This window comes from Drosophila novamexicana, unplaced genomic scaffold (genome assembly GCF_003285875.2).
Source record: "Drosophila novamexicana strain 15010-1031.04,08,12 unplaced genomic scaffold, DnovRS2.1 tig00000739-arrow-arrow-pilon, whole genome shotgun sequence".
NCBI classification, from domain to species: domain Eukaryota; kingdom Metazoa; phylum Arthropoda; class Insecta; order Diptera; family Drosophilidae; genus Drosophila; species Drosophila novamexicana.
Window position 1 is genome coordinate 24,689 of NW_020824819.1, and position 21,827 is coordinate 46,515.

Sequence of the window (21,827 nt, forward strand, 5' to 3'; positions counted from 1 at the left end):
TCAAAGTATCAATTTATTAATGAATTAGCAATTTTTTTCAAGTGTCCGATATTCAATCACAACGTTTCATTTTAGCGACAACTCAAAACTGTTTTGGCTCGTGCAAGTTCCCGTTTGCTTCTTATAGCCACATAGTACATAAGATCGTATTTCTGCCGGCAACATTAGATTGAATAATAGTTGTAGTTGTTTCTTCAGCATCAGCTATTTTTGTATCGTTGTTGAACTTGCCGAGCCTTCCAGCCGCCCGTAAGCTGTCTGGTTTTGCGGTACAGCTAGGTTGTATTTAATCACCCACTGTAAATTAAATTGCAACTAGTAATTAAAATCACTACTTAAACATAGGTTGTCGGTGATACTAAAATCGCGGCGCAGCTTTATCGTGGATATCGTTTTGCATCACATCAGTCTCGTGGTATACTTCAAATGATTCGCTTGTAAAATTCGGAATTCGAAAGCCTAGCGATCCTTTATCACAGCAAAACTTTCCGTCGAATCTTAGAATTTTCTGGTGTATTTTCAAAAATCCATATAAATTTTCTATCAGCAAAGAAAGTGATAAGCTGTTTCGTATCTTTAAACTTAGGCGAGCTCTCTTAAATTTCTTTAATTTTTGTCATTTTCTGGTCTTTCTACAATTTTTCAAATTTTCGAGTGCACAGAAAATAAATTTCAAAGCACTTTGAAGTGTATTTTAAATATATATTATTTACTAAGTAATAATTATTTAAATATTATATTATGTATATTTTTTAAATGTATGTATATGAAAAAAAAAACTTAAATGAATTTTTATTGGCATAAATTTAATTATTTAACCTTAAATCGGGGAATAAAACAATTCTTTTGTCTAAATATCAGTTAACGAGACAGAAGCTTAACTTTTAATCAAGAAAGCAATTTCAAATAATGAACTCCTATATAAAAATATAATTTTTGGAAGACACCAATTTAAATTAATTTTAAAAAAAATTATTAATATTAATAGTTTATATTTTCTTCTTTAAATAAAGAATGACATATGGAATTGCAAGACTGAAAGACTGAATTAGTGTATTTTATTTTCTGTACCTTTTTTTATTTTTCATGTTAATATTTTTAAGAACTTTTTAACTATTTAGTAGTACGTTAACTACGTATTTGTAAACTAGTCCACAATATTTTTTTCTTTGTTAAAGCCATAAAAGAGAAAACAATTTATTTTTTGTATATAACTTTAATAAGCATAAACATTTTGCATAACTCCGATTTTTTACCTTTTTCATTTCTTGCACGATGCATTTTATTGATATGATATGGGGATAATATAATAGACATATTCGTGACTAATAGTCATAGTAAAAGCATATATTATTCCTTCCATCAAAGCTCGAATCATCATTAGGCTGTAATTTTCATTAAGTCACTGTACCCGTACTTAAATATTTTTAGTGAGTTCTCAAGATGACTTTTTCAGTGGCACAAAAGCCCTTCTGAGCATTTAAACCTAACGAGCCAGCTGACAACGCACAATAAAAAACAACAAATTAAATTCTTACTTATGCAATTACTAATTAATTTTTAATTAAAGTAACTTGTAGAGGGATTTTTAACTGCCACTTAAAGCGAAAGGTTATTGTGCATAAAGCTAGTTGGAATTATGTTGGTAATAAAACACCTTGGTACACATATTTTATAGGCATTTTGGAGATCTAAAAACCCAAGGATCAAGATGATAAGGTCAGTCGAGCCATATGCGCCCCACATCAACTTCAAGGATATCATCTATCAAGTGGAAGACATCAAATCGAAAGGTAATCGAACTGAAAACAATTAAAAGCCCGTTAATCCCAAATGCGTTTAAGAGCGTTTCTATTAGTTACATTTTTACACACGTGATTGGAATGTAATATGAGATAATTCAATAAATAATTCGCAGCTAAACGATTATTCTGTCAACAGTTCGGTTGAAGTTCTTTGGCCTACATTGGAATTATCCGCACGTATTAGTAATTGAGGTGTTGTTCACACAAATCATGTCACATCGGACTGCTTTGCATTTTACTTAAAAGTAAAAGTGATGCGGGAAAAATTACATTTAGCTGACATGATTTTCCAATATAAATATGCAATCGAGAAACGGGAAATGTATATAGATATATATAAATATATATAGATTTGTGTGTGAGCTGTGTGTGTCAACAATTAATTATATATCTGTTTGACGTAAATAGTCTAATTTACCGGGTAAACGAGCTCAAAGGTGTTTATGCATACAGCTAGAGACGTGTGTATTTAAAATTCAATACTCTTTTATGAAATTCTATTGACACAATTACTAACGTTGTATTTGCCTTTAAAGCAAGAGTGTTAAGAGCACTCTTTACTCTTTATTTGGATATAACAATTGCTAAACTAATCTGTCCAGCATGCTCATAATAATATGATAATAAATATTAATAATAAATAATATGATGATTTCTTAACAGATATCCCTGCATTGCCTAATTCCCTTTACAAAGTAATATATGATATATAATTACTTTAATCCCAAATATAACACTCTTAACTATTGTCAAGTATTGGGATAAGTGATTAGAGTAACGCTATTTCAAGAGCCTCCGGACTTTACCAGCAGCCAACTCTGGGATTGCATACACCTGGTCTTCATATTGAGTCTTTAACTTGTTGAGAATTTCAAGCGTGAAGTTATGAAAAGAACAACAATTAAAGCAACAGTAAGAGGGTTAAAAGACTTCTGGCTGCTCAACTCCCCCAAATATTTGTTTAATAAACTGAATTAAAACATCCTTGAATTTTAAAAGACTTATTAAATAACATTCCAATCGCGTCTCCACCTACCGTCCTCCATATTTATTTATTCAGCTAAATGCTCTAAGGCCCATAAAACCTATTAACTCCAACAGATGCAAATCTAAATTATAGTATTATTAACCATTATCATAAATTCCAAAGTGTTTAAAGAAAAGATGCACACAAAAAAGTTCGTCTTAACAATCTCATGGATATAATTAAAATGACTTTATGGCCGAAGAAAAAATATTTCAAACTTGAAATGAGATCTGTTGATTAATAGATTCGAAGCTGCAGTTCATTGAAATGATCACAATTTAACAGCTACAACAACAAAATCTATTGCGAGTTCACTCAACCGTAACTGAGAGTCGTGACGACATTTCGCTTTCCAGTTCCCCCCTACAAAGCCGGCTCTAGCCGGGTGTCTGGGAGCGCCAGCGGCAGCGGGAGCTTACTTTTTTTTTTTTTTAATATTATATTTTGGCTAGCCGTCGCGCTACCAAAGAGTTTAAGCCTGTTAGATATTTGATATACTCGCTCACAATGCGAAAAGAGTATATAGGTTTTTGTGCAATCTACTTCCTGCATTCCGCGACTTGAAACCTGGAATATATACTCACGTATAACCAAATAAACTGTTAGGGGAAAAATTATAGCTAGAGTGAGTAAATTCAGTATGAAAACCATTTGTTGAGCTCTTCTAAAGAATAATTCGGCATTTTGCTTCCTACACACTCTGAAGGCGTGGTAAAGTATAGTTTTCGAGCTAGATTAACCGAATTTGTTATGCAGACAACTGATGAGCTCCTCTAAATATTGATCTAAAAATATTTTACGTACACCTAATGGGGGCATGGTTCATTTGGGCAACTAACCTGTTTGAAGCTCTGATTGGACTGTGAACGAGTATTCAGCGATCACTTACACCCGACGGCAGCATTCTCTCTTGTTGTTGTTATTGTTGTTGTTTGATTACTATGCAGAGAAGGCCAGCCGGTTGTTGGCGTTGCTGGGAAGTCGGGCTTATGTATGTAGCTTCTCACTGTTCGGTGTTCGGTGTTCGTTTTCAATGTCAATGTCAAAAGCGTTTGCGATCGCATGTCGAATCAAGCACGCAGTGAAATTCGCCGCCTCAGTTCGAATTATGTGATTGTTTTTGTTGTTTCTATTGAATTACAGACAGACACACACACACACACACACACAAACGACAATTGTGGGCATGTATTGCATTTTAGTAAATTACACGAAACCAACAAACATTGAGCACCATGACTAGCTACCATATATTTTTTAAACAATTGCTGTCTTGACATAGCAACAGGTTTCGTACTGAAGTTCCGCATGCAATAGACTGTGCTAGACAAATGTCGTTGGCTTGGACATGGGCTTTCCTCACATTCGGAGGCGCTCAATATTATAATTAAATATATTTGATAGAATCGAAAGGGGTGCTGCACAATTGAATAAGATATATATTTAAAAGCAAGGTGCCTAGGTTCACGGACAGACAAATCGAATCCATCCAAGTACAATTTGCCAGCAACATGAATTTATAACTCTATCTAGTTTCCCAGCATAGGCTAGCAGTAGCTGTAGCCAACCAAGGATTGATAATGCTGAATTCCACAGATTTTGAATTTCGTTGTGGTTTGACAGACAGATCAGTTCTCAAAGCAAATATTTGTACAACAAAACCAAAAAGGTTCCATCCAAAGTGTCGTAGGTTCGTTATAATAATCAAAGCTATTCAGAGATAGCATTCGTTTTGGCAATTTTTTCCGCAGCTGAGGCGGTTGATCATTCAAATAACCTTTAGCCCCAATTAAAATTAAATAAGCGAAATAAAAATGTATATTAAGAAATATTTCTTCTGATAATTTTGTTTTTTTCTGCTTATTGTTTAACACTTCGAATACCCCCGTTTTATTGAAATGCTAAATAATAATAATATATTCAATATTTTTTAAATATGACTAACTGAATTGTGCTATATTAATAATCTGACCACACAGCGCATAACCAGAATAAATACGCGGAGAAACCCAGTAACCAGCTCTGAAAGCAGCAAAATATTTCAGTTTAAATAAATATACTTGTTCACACACACATCATAAACAAATAAAGCTGTCTTGCGTCTGATAAGAAAGAATCTACATTTCAAATATTTAGAGTCTAGCTCACGTAGTATCTCAGATCGATTTAAACGTACACACAGACGTGACTAGGTTGTCGTTCTTATAACTAATATGTGCCCTTGATAGGATCGCGTATATATCGTACTTTTCTCGACACAGAAATCAAACAAAACACAAATCTTTATAAAATATTAACACATAATGAAAATCAGTTAAACATTTCTGTTATTTATGGTTAATTCATTTTTAGTTAGCATAAAAACAGCTAAGATAGACAAACGGACGATATGCAATATTGATATTTAAGTATTTGTTAAATACTTTACATATTTCATGCCAAAGGCATATAACCTGATAACGGTATTGATGATATTTAATTTCTAATACTTAAGGAAATAGTTATCGAAATAGTAATGATAATAATAATGAAGTTCTGTTAAATATTTGGAAAAACTATATGAGATGGCCAATCTAATACGCACCCTTAATAAACTAGATTAATGAAGTACGTTTGAGATAATTTCAATATCTATATTAAACAAAGCCCAAGCCCACCCTTTAAATGGCTTTGTTTATTAAATTGCATTTTTATCTGCGATGGGGTACGACATACATATTAAATATTCTATTATGTTATTGTGTTCGAGCTCAATTCTGATAAGGCTATCAGTAACAATATGAAGTTTAGCAATTAGTCACAAAGCCGTTGATATAAATGACGTAATTAATATAAATAAAACAAGCTAATAAAATATAGCCATAAATTAGTTTGCGATATTTGAGCGTCATCTGCCCACCATTAGCTGCATTATTTGGATTCTTGATGTGTGGTATATGAAGTGATCAAAATATTGGCTTTAAATCTAGCTGGAGTGTTTCCTAATCATTCGTTATATAATCACAATTATTACTCATCAGTAGCTTCTTTTGCGCTTCTGCAAAGTTGTGCAATAATTATCTGCTAATTCAGAGGCGAAGTCGTGTGGATGCAAAGGTTAGAATAACTAGTTAACTGGAATCTCGCTATCAAAGTGGCAATTAATTAAATATTCCACAGCGTATTACGCTTTATCAAGAATTCATTATATTGTACACTTATGGGAGAACTTGTAAGCATCTTACTGCAAATGGCAAATTGCCTTTCATTTATGTGCCGCATTTAAACAGCTGAATGAAAGGCCACTTATCGGCGGAACGGAGGATTAGACCTGCACTTTAGCAAGATTTAAACAACAATTATATGTGAATATAAACAAATTAATTCCCATTCCTACAAAAACAAGCAATTATAAATATTTAAAATTTGAATTTCTCTCCAAAGAGGATTTAGATATAACAAAGTCTGTGCAAATGCAATATGTTTACATTAATAGGATTTTTATCTTGCAAAATTATAATCATTTTGACGGGCGAAAAGATTTAGTCAGGATATTTACCAAGCTTCAAGCTGAGCTAAAAAAAAAAGATAAGATTGTACTTAATTTATAAATAGCAAGATAACTCAAAATCTTCTCATACTGAGGGCAATAAATTGTCTTTTTTTCAAGCAAGTTGTCCCATTATTCCCATTGTAGCTGTAAGATATCAAAGTTCGAGTTTGATAACCATTTGTTGTGCTACAAAAACAACATGAAACTTTTCATTTCAGTTTTCGATTAAGATAACTATTGTTCTCGTGGGAACTATTTGATTAGACTCTCCAGTAAAAGCTTTTGTCACATGAATTATCTAGGGAAAAGTCAACAACGTATGTTGTTCAGATAGAAGAACCTGACTATATCCATCCGGCCAAAAATAGATGTGCTTTAAGTCGAAATCAGTTCAAGCATGTCTGGGAAATACAATCAAGACTTCCTTACCAACTAAAAGGGAAATGCTATACATAATTAGTGAGTCACTGAAGAAACGTAGAAACGTATTTATAAATGGCATTAATTGTCTGACGGGTGAGCATTTTCTGGTTTCTAGCTATCGAGCTGACCAGTTAAACTGTGCTTTGTGCATCGACAGGCACGCTTGTGCAATACTATGGGAAAACTGAACACCCAGGCGCGGAGAATTCGAACACAAATCACTTGAGAGCTGCGTCAAAGTGAGCAGTCTAAACAAAATAGGAGATATGAAACGAGACCCAAACAAAAACAGAGAATGAAACAATTCTCTCGAAATGCTGAACTTATTGTGCGCTCATTTGTTGTGGCTGGCTTGGTGGTCATTTTATTAATAAACATTAGAAAACAATGAAAGACCCCAGCGAGCGATTCTGTCGCTCTCCAAAAGATATCTACATACGATATCAGAGACCCCGCAACGCTACAGAAACTATTTGCGCGAGTTCCGTTCCGTTCCGACAACGTCGTCAACGGCTGCCTGAAAGTCGACCCAGTCTCAGTCTCGTGCCGCATTTCAAGCGATTCGGAAGTGTTTTTCGAGAGATACTCAAGTGCACAAATACGCTAGCATAAATATATATATACATATATATATACGTATATCAATATATACTCAGACGTTTAAAAAACAAAAAAAAAGAGTGGTACCGCCGCGCGTGTTACAAATCCAAAAGCAAAATAGCATTTCATATATGTTTTTTTTTCGAATTTTATAAATAAGTAGAGAAATATTCAAAATTGTATGCAAAACTCTGCAACGGTTCGTGTTCTTTAACGAGCCAAGCATATTAAAAGTATAGGAAGTGTATTCGAAGAATTCAAGTGTATTTGTTTTGCATTCATTTTCATTGAATTGAATACCAAGTGCAACTCGTGAATCAACTCGTGAGTCGCTCAACGAATTTGACACAATTACAAAACTAAATATATAAAACCTAATTGAACTATTTGTAGCTTTGGTTTCGATTTCAATTTCGATTTCAATTCTTCGCTGCCTTTTTCCTATTCTTCATTCGCAATTTTCATTCGCTCGTATTTGTAATGAAATCATGTCGAAAATGGAACACACAAACACAAACACACACACATTTATATATATTGTGTGCAAATGTATGTGTGAAAGCAACAGGCAACGCAGCAGCAGTAGAAAACGAAAGAAAAATACGAATCTATTATTCTTTCTAGATCAAAGTTCAATATATGTTTTTTCTTATTTTTGGCCCGCAATATGGTAAATATCATATATTTGCGGATATTACGCATACGCCACATACGCCGCATACGCCGCATACGCCGCATACGGCACTCCTATATCCCGGATTAGGTCTTTGTTTTATCAACCGCAATTAATTATCCGTGCTGTAGAACATTTTAACGACTTTCCTGTGTGCAAAGAAATTATATATTTATTTACATTTTATTAGTCCAGGCAATTATTGTTGCCAAATTGCGATGATATCACCCATAGCGCCCACAGATACCCCATTCCCTTTCCCTTTCCCGTTGCCGTTGCCGTTGCCGTACCCGTCCCGCCAGAACCATCATCATTGTCACTGGCAACATGGCGAGGGGCGTTGGGACAGTGTCAACATACTCAGACTCGAGGGCGTGAAAAACTACAATTTGTAATGCAATACGCTCCGGTTTGCATAGAGTCCGACAAAGCTTCCAACCCAATATATATGTACATATGATAGATACATATACCAACATATATATGCATATATAAACAGAAAATAGAAACAGAAGCAACGAAATGTCTCCCTGTGTGTTTGTGTGTGTGTGTGTGCCCAACCCCATCTCTAGCGCTTATCTTTCAGAGTATACAAATTACTTATCGGACATTGCCAAACATCATGGCAAACTATATATAATAACCGCCAACATGAGAAATACTATCCCAAATGAGCTAAAGGTGTTTTCTATTTATGGGTTGGGCCCAACCACCTGTAGCCAGACACTCAAATACATGCTCGTCTTTGGAAGTTCTATTGTACCTGGTAACAGGTAACTAGAGTAATGGGTTCCTGCCAGCTCTTATATACATTATGCCCTACCACCTGTAGCTATATACTTATATATAGCACATATAGCTGTTCTCGGGGTTGGTAACTAGAATACGGTCTGCCCTCATATTGTATTATTATGCCCTTGGGATTGAGTGCAACTAACCTGTTCTTAATCAGTCTGAAAAGCTGAGCCCGGACTGACACACCAGTTCGTGTCTATGACACATAATTTCAACTTGAAAAATTATATTTATGAATTGTGCTTTGCTTTATATGTAGACTGAAAGTGATTATACTACTCGAGTCGGCATAATTTTATAAAAGTATAAAAATATATAAATTTAAAATTTCAATAGATCTATCAACTTTGTGGATCTATTAGGCTGATCGACTATTTGGAATTCAAATGCGTTCTTTGCCAGTTTTCGAATATGCTGAAATTTGATAATTACTTTATCGTACAAAAAGTTATATATATTTTCTTAATTTATGATCGAACCTACTTATTGCTGATATTTAATTGCATTATTATTGTTGAACTTTGTTTGACTAGTTGCTGATTTATAGGATCCGGAGATATTGTCGGAGATAGAGTCGTAAACAAATTTTAATTAGCAGAAAAACAATCCAATTACTATACAGATCTATCTGAAACAGCTTTATATAATTGATTTATAAAATTGTATTCTGATCTACAAAAGTCCTCTAAGCATGCCCACAGCTATAAAGATATATTGCCAAAAGCCGAAACAGATTTATATAATTGTTTACTTCAGATCGATTCTGTTCTACAAATGATTACAGCTTAAAGATATATTGCTAAAATCCGAAACAGATTTATTTAATTGTTTTCTGAAATTCAATTCTGAGCTACAAATGTCCTCTAAATATGCAGTCACAGCTGTAAAGATAATTGTTTTCTGCAGTTCAATTCTGTTCTGCTCAAAAAATGTTTTGTTAATACTCGGTTTGCATTGAGGTTAAAACGAGTCACAATTTGAATTCTCTTGGTAATTTATGTTAATAATTAATATGTCAGTTGCCTTCATGCGGCACGCTTGAGGTGATTGCCCATATAAGATAAAACCGAAATGCTTATTAAAAATGACTTGCCAAGAAATTGTGGATCAACTTCTAGTTAAGGTTCACTGCACGGCTGTCAAGATTTGCAATGCTTTCAAAAAAAAAACAGCGCAGACAAAAAAAAAAAAACAATAAAATAAAAAACCGAATCACGCTGAATATATAGATTTCTGTAAGGGCTTGCCAAGCAGTTTGTCATATTTGTTTATGTAAGCTTCTGATGACACTTGAAATTAACAACCTAGTGCTAGTCAATCGGTCGAGTGACGATTGCACTTAGCTTTATAGCTGATTGAATATTCTGGAGTTTAATTAGAAGCCCCTTTGCCGGCCCGGGCAATGCGATATTTGGTGGGCTTATCAGTTTCATCTAATTAAACTAATAACTTGATCAACATTGATAGATTTATTATTTTATGACGCGTTGCAATTCGCCTATTGCCAAAGATTACGCTAATCTTTGCACGTGCTTGGGTCCCAATCTCTTAGGTCTGTTTTATTTATTTAGCTGATTATAAGTTCCGATAACCTTGACGCATGGGGGATCAACTCTGACCAGACGAGGGATATTTATAATTCCTTATAAGTACCGTTCCTTGAAGCTTGTTTGATATTAAACACATTTCTTTGCAGTTCATTTGTTTATGCAAATACCTGCTAACATACTATAAATATTTTGTTTATGAAAGCAAAAATTCGAAATGATCAAAAATGTTATGTTTACTTTTCTTCAAATGGAAATTTACGAACAGTATTCGAATTTATCATAGCATTTGCGTAATTCATTTTGATCAGATGCGAATTGATTGATATAGCCAAAATTTGCCCTAAGCATACAAGAGCTTCTATATATAGTTTAAACCGATTTGCTATAGGTTTCAATATAATTTGTTTTTATTGCTCTGTTTAGAAGAGATTTTCAAAAGTTTCCTTCAACTTCATCTAACAGCAGACTATTTTGTAGTCTTAATGAAACAAGAAAGAATGCCAAGCTTAGGCACACCAAAGCTTAAATACTCTTGTAGAAATATGGCTTGGAAAACTTAAAGATTTCATGTCAAAAGGGTTATCATAAATTTGCAGAAGGGTATTATCAAATTACAAAAAGTTCACTACAGTTCTTAGCTTTAATCTCTGAGAACGACTCCTCTTAATCAAACGACTGCTGACTAGGACAACAAACTGTTCTAAAGTCTTTAGATAATCGCAAGTTTCATTTTTATGACTATTCTTAAATAGATATCTTGGTAGCCGCACAGTTTGCATATAATTATATTCATTAGATATTCAAGAAATTGTGAAAAAGCCAACGACAATGTTAATACAATTTACTTTAATTGATAGCAAGTGGCATACCCGACTTCTGGTCAAGTGTTTGCGTTCCCAAGCCACAATATCTAGCACATAATATATGTATTGCATTCATTCACTTACTGACCTGCAGTTCAGCGTCGTGGGCGAAGGACAGCGCCCTTTCACATTGACATATTTATATAGTTCATACACTTGGCTGGGCTCTTAATGATGGTCTTTTGGAGAAGCCATGAGAACCTGAGCGCCTGGCCTGCTGGCCTTATTTGGTAGAAAAAAAAAAGAGCCGTACACTTGCGCGCGTATTGTTTCCATTAATGCTATTGACATTTTTCAAAGGCTTTCTCTGTAAGACTTGCTTGAGTCATTAATTCAATGGTCACGTAGTAATAAAAAAAAATTCTAAAGCCAGTCTGAAGCTGCAGGCCATTCAAAACGCAGGAATTTCATTGCGCAAGCTGAGACAAATGCCTTAAGAAATTAACAAACAAACACATAGGCCAAAGCAAGAAAATGCTAAACACACCACCCGCTGCACGCCGCAGTACCCCGCGGTACCCCCGCAAAAGGCTACTTCATATTCACTTTTCGCGGTTTCAACTGCGACGGTCGCCGAACCTCTGACAATCAACTGTTAGTTGAGCTGCTGCTGCTGTTAATGTTGTTGTTGTTGTTGTTGCTGCTGCTGTTATTGCTGTTGTTTTTGTTGCTGCTGCTGCTGTTATAGCTGTTGTTGTTGTTACTGCTGCTGCTGCTACTGCTGTTATTGTAGTTGTTGTTGCTGCTGTGCAGCGACCGCGAAGATCTTGACAGTTCTTTTTTTTCCACCATTTTCGGCTAGTGTTTTTTTTTTTTTCAAGTTTTTGTAATTCGAATTTTGCAATTTGTGCCATTTTTTGATGTTTTATTTCTGTTTGACGACGACTTGATGTCCACAAATGCCATTAACAAATGCCATATTTTTTTCAAAGTTGTTCATCTCAAGTGCTTGTTGGTTTTGCTACTGTGCTTGTTGTTGTTGTTGTTATTTACCCAGTCTTTGTCTGTTCTACGCCTTTTACTGTCTTCGTCGTCGTCGTCGTCGTCTTCATCAGCTTCAGCTTCAGCTCATGCGCGCATTGCGGCAAATTTTTTTATTACCGCAATAGAGATTTCACAAAAGCTGAGCATAGTTGTTTTCGTGAGGCTGTTTGTTACCTCAGCTTGTTACTAACTATTTCAATTTCTACAATATTTTGTTGAATCCTGTTCGACTAATTTGTCACTTTATAAAATGTTCACTGCTGCTGTTTATATATATAAATATTTTTAGCATAAATTAAAATGTTTTTGTTTGTATTTAGTTATATTGTTGCTTTTTGGCATATAATTTAAGAGATATGTATTTTCAAGCTTTCGGTTCGGTTCACAAAAAACTTGCTTATGAACTGGTTCTCTGAGCTCAAAACATAAATAAATTTTGTATTGTCTAACAAATGAAGTTAAACAAGCCTAACATATAAATGCGATCAGTCTGTACATCACTCTTGCCCATAACAAGTATTCGAGCGTCGGTGTTGTTCTATCGCCCAAATAATACCTATCAGTTGTTGGCACTTTATGTTTGCATATTCATTTACAAAATTCACAAAATGCCATAAGAGAGTACGCATATCTTCTCTGGGCAAAGCTGTGCTGTGACGGGAAGGTCGTTTGCAATTTATTTCATTCTATGGGCCACTTGTTAATGTTTTTATAATTTTTATTGTTTTGGTTTTTTGTTAAATTTTAATTTATTATATCTCTTTTTGATGTATGCATATTGTGTTTGTTGTTGTTGACTCACAAGCTATATAGGAATTTTTGTTAGTGTTGGTTCTTATCGCCGAAAAAATGTCTACGACCGTAACTTAAACTTGAAAATTTTATATTAAACGTCGCTCGATTGTTGACTCTTTTTTTTATTTTATTTTTGTTATTTTTACTTAGCTGTCGACGCGTTTTGCATTATCAAATTCAATTCGATATGCGTATTATTACTGTTGTTGTAGGCTCTTCTTTGTTATTGTATTATTCCATTTATTGGATTCTGCTTTGTTTTCAGTCGCAGTCGCCGTCGGCGTCGCAGTCGCTGCGCCAGTCGACGTCGCGACGTCTGCTCAGTTGTTGCCAGTTGCTTCTTCCGCAGTTATCAGCTGTTCGTCTTTCTGGCCGATTGCGCGCATGCGTAAGTGAGCAGCGGCTTTTCGTGATTGGTTCAGTGGTTTTTTTTTTTTCTTTTTAGTGGTTTATGCAATGGTTCAGCGGTTCAAGAGCTTGACCCAGAAGTACAGTTGCGCGCTCCAATTATAAAGAAACAAGCTGCAGGCATGTAGCAAAAAGTGTTTTGTCATAATTTTGATTTGCTTTTTATTTAAATTTTTTTTAGAGCTTGTAATTAAACATTTACGTAAAGTTCGCCTTGAAAGAGAGGTCTCTTGCATTATAATAGTGTAACAATTACAAATTGCAATGCAACCATGATTATGCATTAAAAAGTATTTAACAATAGCACTTGCTAAGCGAAATTTAAGTGAATTCCGAAACACAACGAAACATTAAAAAAAATTGTACAACCAAAAAAAAAAATATATATATATATAATTAAAAAAAAAAAAAAAAAAAACAAAACAGATGCACGCAAGCAGCGTAAACAAATAATTTGATTAAGCAATAGTAAACAAGAATTAAATATATATATATACAAACATGGATAGTAGCAAATTGTTAAAAAATGTTTATGGCATCGATATACACTTTGAAGATCTCGTCTATCAGGTTAATGAGTCAAAGCGAAAAGGTGCGTAACACATTCTCGATTCTGCTCAAATCAAAATTAAATTACTCGACATTTGATACCCTTTTTCAAGACATTCCTAACACAAAACGTTCTTGATTTCTTGCAGAAAAAAAGAAGGTGCTCAAGGGCATTACGGGCACATTTAAATCGGGCGAATTGACTGCCATTATGGGCCCTTCGGGGGCCGGCAAATCTAGTCTTATGAACATTCTGACTGGCCTTACCAAAACCGGCGTAACGGGCACCATTGAAATCGGCCACAAGGCACGCAAGCTGTGCGGCTACATTATGCAGGATGATCATTTCTATCCCTTCTTCACCGTGGAGGAGACGATGCTGCTGGCAGCAACTCTCAAGATATCCAACAAATGTGTTAGCATGAAGGAAAAGCGCATTTTGGTAAGCATTCGAACCTCGAAGCAAATATGACAGTTTGGTATTGGAAAGTTTTGCTAAGCTTTAATCAGCTTGAAAGCTGCGCCAAGCTTAAATCAGCATAAGCGCGCTTTTAAAAGCTCCAACTGATATGCAATTAGGGCAGGCAATTGAACATCCTTTAAAACTGTTTGCACTAAAAAGCTTAAAGATATCTAGTACAGTGTAATACCAAAAGCTGTAGCTTAAAAGCTTTAATCAGCTTTAAGCTAAATAAGTTTTTAGAAAAACAGTAGATTGTAATACCCGAATACAAATGAAAGAAAACTAAAACTAAACGAAGCTTCAGACATGCCTTGATTAAAGCTTCTTAAAGCTCTTGAAAGCTTGTAAATGATTGATTGCTCGTAATTTAACTGTTGTTCTTCGTTTCACTTATTTTCGTGACCTGTCGCCCTGACTCAAATTGTTAACCTTTTGTGCTTGTGCTTTTCAGATCGACCACTTGTTGAACACATTGAAGCTAACCAATGCGAAGCAAACAAGATGCTCGAAGCTGAGTGGTGGCCAGAAGAAGCGCCTGTCCATTGCCCTGGAGCTGGTAGACAATCCCGCGGTGCTATTTTTAGACGAACCCACAACGTAAGCAAGAATAGAGAATGCGATCAATGCGGAAACCAGTTGCTGACTAACATGTGCTAACCTTGAAATTGTAACCATTCGCAGGGGCCTGGATAGTTCGTCCTCATTTGACACCATACAGCTGCTGCGTAGTCTGGCGAACGAGGGTCGCACCATTGTGTGCACAATCCATCAGCCATCGACGAACATTTACAATCTGTTCAACTTGATCTACGTGCTCAGTTCGGGTCAATGCACCTACCAGGGCACGCCCCAAAATACGGTGATGTTTCTGAAAACGATCGGACTTGAATGTCCCGCCTACCACAATCCAGCGGATTTCTGTGAGTAGCTACCCAATTGTGCCCTATCAGGCAATCATTAAAAATATGTATATCATTCGCCACGTGACAGTGCTGGAATGTGTGAATGGTGATTTTGAAGATCACACCGAGGCCTTAACTGAGTGCGCCAAGGACACGCGCTGGCGATACGATGTGTCGGAAACGCCATCCGAAACACAAGTGGCCAAGTTCAATGAATCGCATAGCCAAGGACAAGCAGCCCAGCCCAAAATACAAAAGGTGGACTCAACAAAGGAACTCGTTAAACACACCTATCCGCCGCCCGAATGGATGCGTTTGTGGCTGTTAATTGGACGTTGTCATTTGCAATTCTTCAGGGATTGGGTGCGTAAGACAAATCTTTTCTTATAATAATATTGTTGAAAGTCTAGAAGAGACCAAGAGATCAGCCGGGGCAAGGTCTGATATTCTTATTTAAATTGCATAAATTAAACGTTAATATATACATGTTCTCTATAAAAGGGTATTACAGACCTTTATACATACGCATTGAAGGGCAAAAAAAATAATGAACTGCAGGTAGAGTGAGAATGGTATAAAGAAAAGGGAATAAAAAAGAGAAAGAGGAGGGTAGAGATAGAGTGCAAGAGATTAAATTAGAATGAGAGCACAAGAACCTTTTTGTATTATTTAAATTCCTGAGAATCGAATAGTAGGGCAATATTCACAAATACATATATTTTACATTTGCGGTGATTGGTATCAGGCACGCATATATGGAGTGGAATAGGCCTGCCTTACAAAAACCTTTATACCCTATATATTTGAATAATGATCAAAATCCTGTCTCTGTTCCAGACCTTAACATATCTTAAGCTTGGCATGCATATACTTAGTGCTGTCATGATTGGCCTGTTCTTTGGTGATTCCGGCATGAATGCCACCAAGCAGATATCGAATGTGGGCATGATTATGATACACTGTACATACCTCTGGTATACGACCATAATGCCTGGAATATTGCGCTGTAAGCTATACGAAACACAAATCCTTTCAATTAAACACAACTGTCCGATTCTTTGTAGATCCTTTGGAGATTGAGATAATCAAGAAGGAAACCTTTAACAATTGGTACAAGCTGAAAACCTACTACGTGGCCACCATGATAACATCCACACCCGTGCATGTGAGTACATATTATATGAACTAAATTTTCAATACGTACCTACAATAATAATCGTCGCATTGCCTTGCAGATAATCTTCTCCACAGTTTATATAACTATTGGCTACATGATGACCGATCAGCCGGTTGAACTGGATCGTTTTGTCAAATATCTGCTGACGGCTGTGGTCGTAACTATCTGTGCAGATGGCTTGGGTGTATTCCTAGGCACAATACTGAATCCGGTGGTAAGGCAAAAAGAGACACATACATATTTAAGATAGGATACAAGTATTATTATTTGTTTTCTCAGAATGGTACCTTTGTGGGCGCCGTATCCACGTGTTTCATGCTTATGTTTTCGGGTTTCCTGATCCTGCTGACGCACATACCCCCCGCATTGCGATTCATTGCCGCCCTTTCGCCGATGCGTTATGCCCTGGAGAATATGGTTATGTCATTGTATGGGAACCAACGCGACAAGTTAGAATGTCCTTCGAACGAACTGTACTGTCACTTCAAGTAGGTTTCGACGTGTTCAAAAATGAAAATTCAAAAGAGTTTGACTAACTTATTTATGTTTTACAGAAATGCCATTACGGTGCTACGTCAATTTGGCATGGAACATGGCGATTTTGGCTATAACATCATGATGATTCTGGGCCAAATATTGCTATTCAAGATCATGGCCTACTTTACACTCAAGCGTAAAATCAAATCAATTTGATTCGCTTTAGTTGCCTAGTATTGAGCTTAATATAAATTAAATGTGATTTTATGTTACTTATCGCTTAGTTCAAGTGAACTATATTTTACATCGGCGTGTGATACTTTAACTAATGCTACCTGTTGCTGTACTACATACTACGTGTAAACATAGCGAATATAGATTTTATACGGTTATACAATTTTTCATACGCATGTACATACATATAAAGGACTATACATATGTATATATGTCATTCGATTAGTTATCAGTTAAAATAGGACAGAGTAAGAAAATTGATGTACGAATAAAATGGACAAGTTAAAAGAAAATAAACTTTATATCCAAGACTTTTAATCTTCTGAATTCGGTTCCCATATGCTCCTTCACTGAATAAAGATGTCTATGATCATGAGGAATATTTTTGGACTCAGCCTGATGTAACGGATATTTCACCTTCTTTTAGGTTGAGCAAAACCATAATCTACTTGCAGTATAACATATTTTATTGGATTAAGCATAATATCAAGATTAATATTATGTTTGTAAGCTATTTGGTAACTGAATTTTGTTTAATTTCAATGGCAACTCGTAATTTTAACATTTACAAATAATTAAACAATAAAATTAAATTTTTCGGGTTTTTAAGTATTTAAATACTACAATTATCGCGCGCATCGCCAACGGTTTTTCACAGCCCTGACCAGCTGACTTATCGAATATCGATAGTTAAACGATGGTACACCATTTACATTTCTCATCACTAACAGACGAAAACAGCAGCCAGCAATAAGCACGGAGTACATAAATAAAACTCATTATTAAAGCTTAATAATTACAAATATAAAGCTTGTAAAAGTATTTTATCAAATACGAAATGTTTCGCTCTAGTTTTGACAAAAATCTGGGTAAGTGACGCATTACAAATGGCAGTAAAATAGGCTGAAAGATAATGCAACAAAAGTGACTCATCGACAAAGCGATGCAAAAAAAAGTATAACAAAAGGGGGGAATGAACCTGAAACGCAATTAATATGCTTTAAACTTGGTGTCTGATTGAGTTTTATTTGCCATTTCACAGAGAACGCCACAAGCCACTTGCGCTTGGAGCCAGATTGGCCCTCAATTCTGTTAATTTGCGATGAAATCAATCAAAAAGATGTCACGTAGGTGCTACAGAAAATAAAAACGTCTTTCTTTGTTAATTACTCACATTTCGCTTTGCAGACCAAAGAATGCCTTTGCCGCAATCAAAAAGAAAATGAACTCGCCAAATCCACACTCAGCATGCTATTCCCTGCTGGTGCTCGAGAGCATCGTGAAGAACTGCGGCGCACCCGTGCACGAGGAGGTCTTCACCAAGGAAAACTGCGAGATGTTTAGCAGCTTCCTGGAGCAAACGCCACACGAAAATGTGCGCCAGAAAATGCTCGAGCTAGTCCAGACCTGGGCCTATGCATTTCGCTCATCGGACAAGTATCAGGCTATCAAGGTGAGTTACGGCCCAAGAAACCCGGAAATATTACGATCTATCGGTCTCGCACAAACACTAATTGAATTAGACGTAAACAGTGCGTATACGCTTTTGAAGAGTGTACGGCGGGGTACATATATTTCAACTTCTTAGGTGTGTATATTCTTGAACGTTATCATTGTGCCAACTAGCTTTAAGGCTTGAGCCTAGCTTAGGTTCGTTTGCCTTCTACAGACAGTAGACAAAGTCTGCCCATTGCCATAAAAACTTTTGACAGTATAGAAGCCTTGGTCGCCTTTAGATATAAACTGATTAAATGAACTACGCAGGCTTAATTGAGAAGCGCTTTGTTTTATAAACTATATCATAAAAAAGAATTTAGATTAGCAATAGCTGCTATAGCTTCTCAATATATACGAAAAAGATTCGTCCAGTTTCTAAGCTTATACAAGCGCAATTTTAAAATCATCTGAGTAATGTTTATACGAATTTGAGCTTTGTGTTTGATTCAATTAGTTCAATACATATTCAACTTTCTATTGTGCTTGAACTGAATGCCACAAAAGCACAAAGTTTGTACACAAAAATTAGTAAGTTAGCTTTAAAAAATAAAAAAAAATCACTATTTTGAAATGTAAATAAGTAAACAAAACAAATTGGTGTTATTTTATAGGATACTATGACCATACTGAAGGCCAAGGGGCACACATTTCCCGAGCTGAAGGAAGCGGATGCGATGTTCACCGCCGACACTGCGCCCAACTGGGCGGATGGTAGAGTCTGCCATCGCTGCCGGGTGGAGTTTACGTTCACCAATCGCAAGCATCATTGCCGCAACTGCGGCCAGGTGTTTTGTGGCCAGTGCACGGCCAAGCAGTGCCCGCTGCCCAAGTACGGCATCGAGAAGGACGTGCGCGTGTGCGATGGTTGCTTTATGGCGCTTCAGCGTCCGGCAGGTGCCAAGAGCAGCACCCGCGTGGCGGACAGCGACTTGCCAGCGGAATATCTGAACAGCTCCTTATCACAGCAGGTGCAGGTTGGTTTTCTGGCGTTGCCTTAACAGCGAAATAAACTAAATCTTTCAATTGTTTTCTTCTCTTCGAAAAGACGCCTGCGCGCAAGACAGAGCAAGAGCTAAAGGAGGAGGAGGAACTGCAGCTAGCCCTGGCGCTTAGCCAATCGGAGGCGGAGAGTAAGAAGCAACCGCAATCGGTAGCTACCTATCGCATGCAGCAGCGCTCGCCCAGCCCGGAGCCGGCACAGCCACAGGTGGCCGTGCAGCAGCAGGAGGAAAGCAACCCAGAGTTGGCCAAGTATTTAAATCGCAGCTACTGGGAGCAGCGAAAAATTAGTGAATCCTCTTCCATGGCCAGCCCATCGGCGCCTAGTCCCATGCCACCAACCCCGCAACCACAGCAGCAACTGCTCCAAACGCTGCCAATGCCAAAGAACGCCGATGAGGTGCAAATTGATGAATTCGCGGCCAATATGCGCACCCAGGTGGAGATATTTGTCAATCGCATGAAGTCCAACTCGAGCCGCGGACGCAGCATTTCCAATGATTCCTCGGTGCAAACTCTCTTCATGACGCTCACTTCGCTGCACTCACAGCAGTTGACCTACATCAAGGAAATGGACGACAAGCGCATGTGGTACGAGCAGCTGCAGGACAAGCTGGCACAGATTAAGGACTCGCGTGCCGCGCTAGATGTGCTGCGTCAGGAGCATGTGGAAAAGCTGCGTCGCATTGCCGAGGAACAGGAGCGTCAGCGTCAGCTGCAAATGGCCCAAAAGCTGGAAATTATGCGCAAGAAGAAACAGGAGTACTTGCAATATCAGCGCCAACTCGCACTGCAACGCATTCAGGAACAAGAGCGTGAAATGCAGCTACGCCAGGAGCAACAGAAGGCCCAATATCTAATGGGTCAAACAACACCGTTTCCCTATCTGCCGCCCTCGGCAGTGCCGCCGCACGGTTCGCCCTCGCATCAGTTGAACAACGTTTACAATCCATACGCTGCGGCTGCTGGCTATCCAACACCCAATGGCCATGGCGTTAGTCAGTTTGCAGGCGGCATACCGCCGCCTGGCATGTACAATCCTGGCATAACGCAGCCACCGCCGCAGCCAGCTCCTGGCATGATGATGGCCCCACCGCCGGGCAGTATGTTGCAACAGCAGCAGCCACCGCTTCCCGACAATCCATACCCGAATCCAGCTCAGGCCATGATGTCGCAGCTGCCGCCACAGCAACAGCAGGTCCCACCTCAGCCCCAGACCCAAGCCCAACCACAACCACATCTGGCTCATGTTATGCTGCAGCAGCAGCAAATTGTGCAGTCGCATCCGCCGATACCCAACACACAAGTGCCACCACAACAGGCACCACCAGCGCAAGCAGCAGCAGCACCACAAGCTTCTCAAATGGAAATCAGCAGCTCACAAGTTCAGGCTGTGGCTGCCGCACCCGCACCACCCCAAAACGATCCCGAACCGGCTGCTCCTGTCAAAGCTACCGAGCCTGCCACAGCGGAACTGATTAGCTTCGATTAGACCAGAATTGTTACCGCTCTTTTATAAAAACTAAGCAGACTCTTCACATTTATAACGGATTCGCACGCGCAGTTTTAATGGCCGTATGCAGCTCAGATTATAGTTATTTCGTGTGAATTTTAAAGAAAAGAGCTGCAACACAGACTTATTGTATTCACCAAGTGTAATCGACTAAAGTATGCGTACGTTATTCCAAAATGAACAGAATTTTATGATATTCGCAGTCGGATAACTAGAAACTGCGTTTTTATTGATTAACCCCTAAACCAAACTAGTTTCTATATTGTTTTTTTGTATTTGAATTTGCCTTAATTTAGAGAAAGTTTCATTCCGGAGTTTCTTGATTAAATTAGCCAAAATAATTATGGATAACCGAGAATGGATTAAAAATCCATTTTCCCAAATATTATATAGCGGACCGGTCTGAAAGTTGAGAAAGCTCCAATAGCTAAAAATCATTTTTAAACTAAATAAATTTGTATTAATAAAAATAAAGTGGCTTGCGTTTTTAACTAACAACAATTAAATGACCCCAAAGCTGTTCTTCACTTTGTGAAGTTTGAAAAAGGAAAACCGAGAACC

The 21,827-nt window shown here is 37.2% G+C and overlaps 2 protein-coding genes across 5 annotated transcripts; both read left to right on the forward strand.

Annotated features, from left to right (window-relative positions):
- Positions 1-367: 367 nt before the first annotated feature.
- On the forward strand, positions 368-17,535 carry LOC115763404 (ATP-binding cassette sub-family G member 1). 2 transcript variants are annotated; one of them, XM_030705955.1, is made up of 11 exons: positions 368-415; positions 1,679-1,793; positions 14,154-14,446; positions 14,919-15,064; positions 15,149-15,387; positions 15,458-15,732; positions 16,207-16,375; positions 16,434-16,534; positions 16,605-16,760; positions 16,826-17,034; positions 17,101-17,535. In XM_030705955.1, the coding sequence occupies exons 2-11, from the start codon at positions 1,712-1,714 to the stop codon at positions 17,237-17,239; spliced, it is 1,809 nt and encodes a 602-aa protein (XP_030561815.1). In that variant the 5' UTR covers positions 368-415; positions 1,679-1,711; the 3' UTR covers positions 17,240-17,535. The 2 variants fall into 2 exon arrangements, with proteins under 2 accessions (XP_030561815.1, XP_030561814.1); XM_030705954.1 differs by lacking the exons at positions 368-415; positions 1,679-1,793 and adding an exon at positions 13,925-14,047.
- A 466-nt stretch (positions 17,536-18,001) lies between these two features.
- On the forward strand, positions 18,002-21,723 carry LOC115763346 (hepatocyte growth factor-regulated tyrosine kinase substrate). 3 transcript variants are annotated; one of them, XM_030705859.1, is made up of 5 exons: positions 18,002-18,126; positions 18,300-18,384; positions 18,446-18,710; positions 19,366-19,728; positions 19,800-21,723. In XM_030705859.1, the coding sequence occupies exons 1-5, from the start codon at positions 18,096-18,098 to the stop codon at positions 21,243-21,245; spliced, it is 2,190 nt and encodes a 729-aa protein (XP_030561719.1). In that variant the 5' UTR covers positions 18,002-18,095; the 3' UTR covers positions 21,246-21,723. The 3 variants fall into 3 exon arrangements, with proteins under 3 accessions (XP_030561719.1, XP_030561720.1, XP_030561721.1); XM_030705860.1 differs by having other exon boundaries at positions 19,366-19,722; XM_030705861.1 differs by lacking the exons at positions 18,002-18,126; positions 18,300-18,384; positions 18,446-18,710 and adding an exon at positions 19,233-19,282 and having other exon boundaries at positions 19,800-21,720.
- Positions 21,724-21,827: the final 104 nt, after the last annotated feature.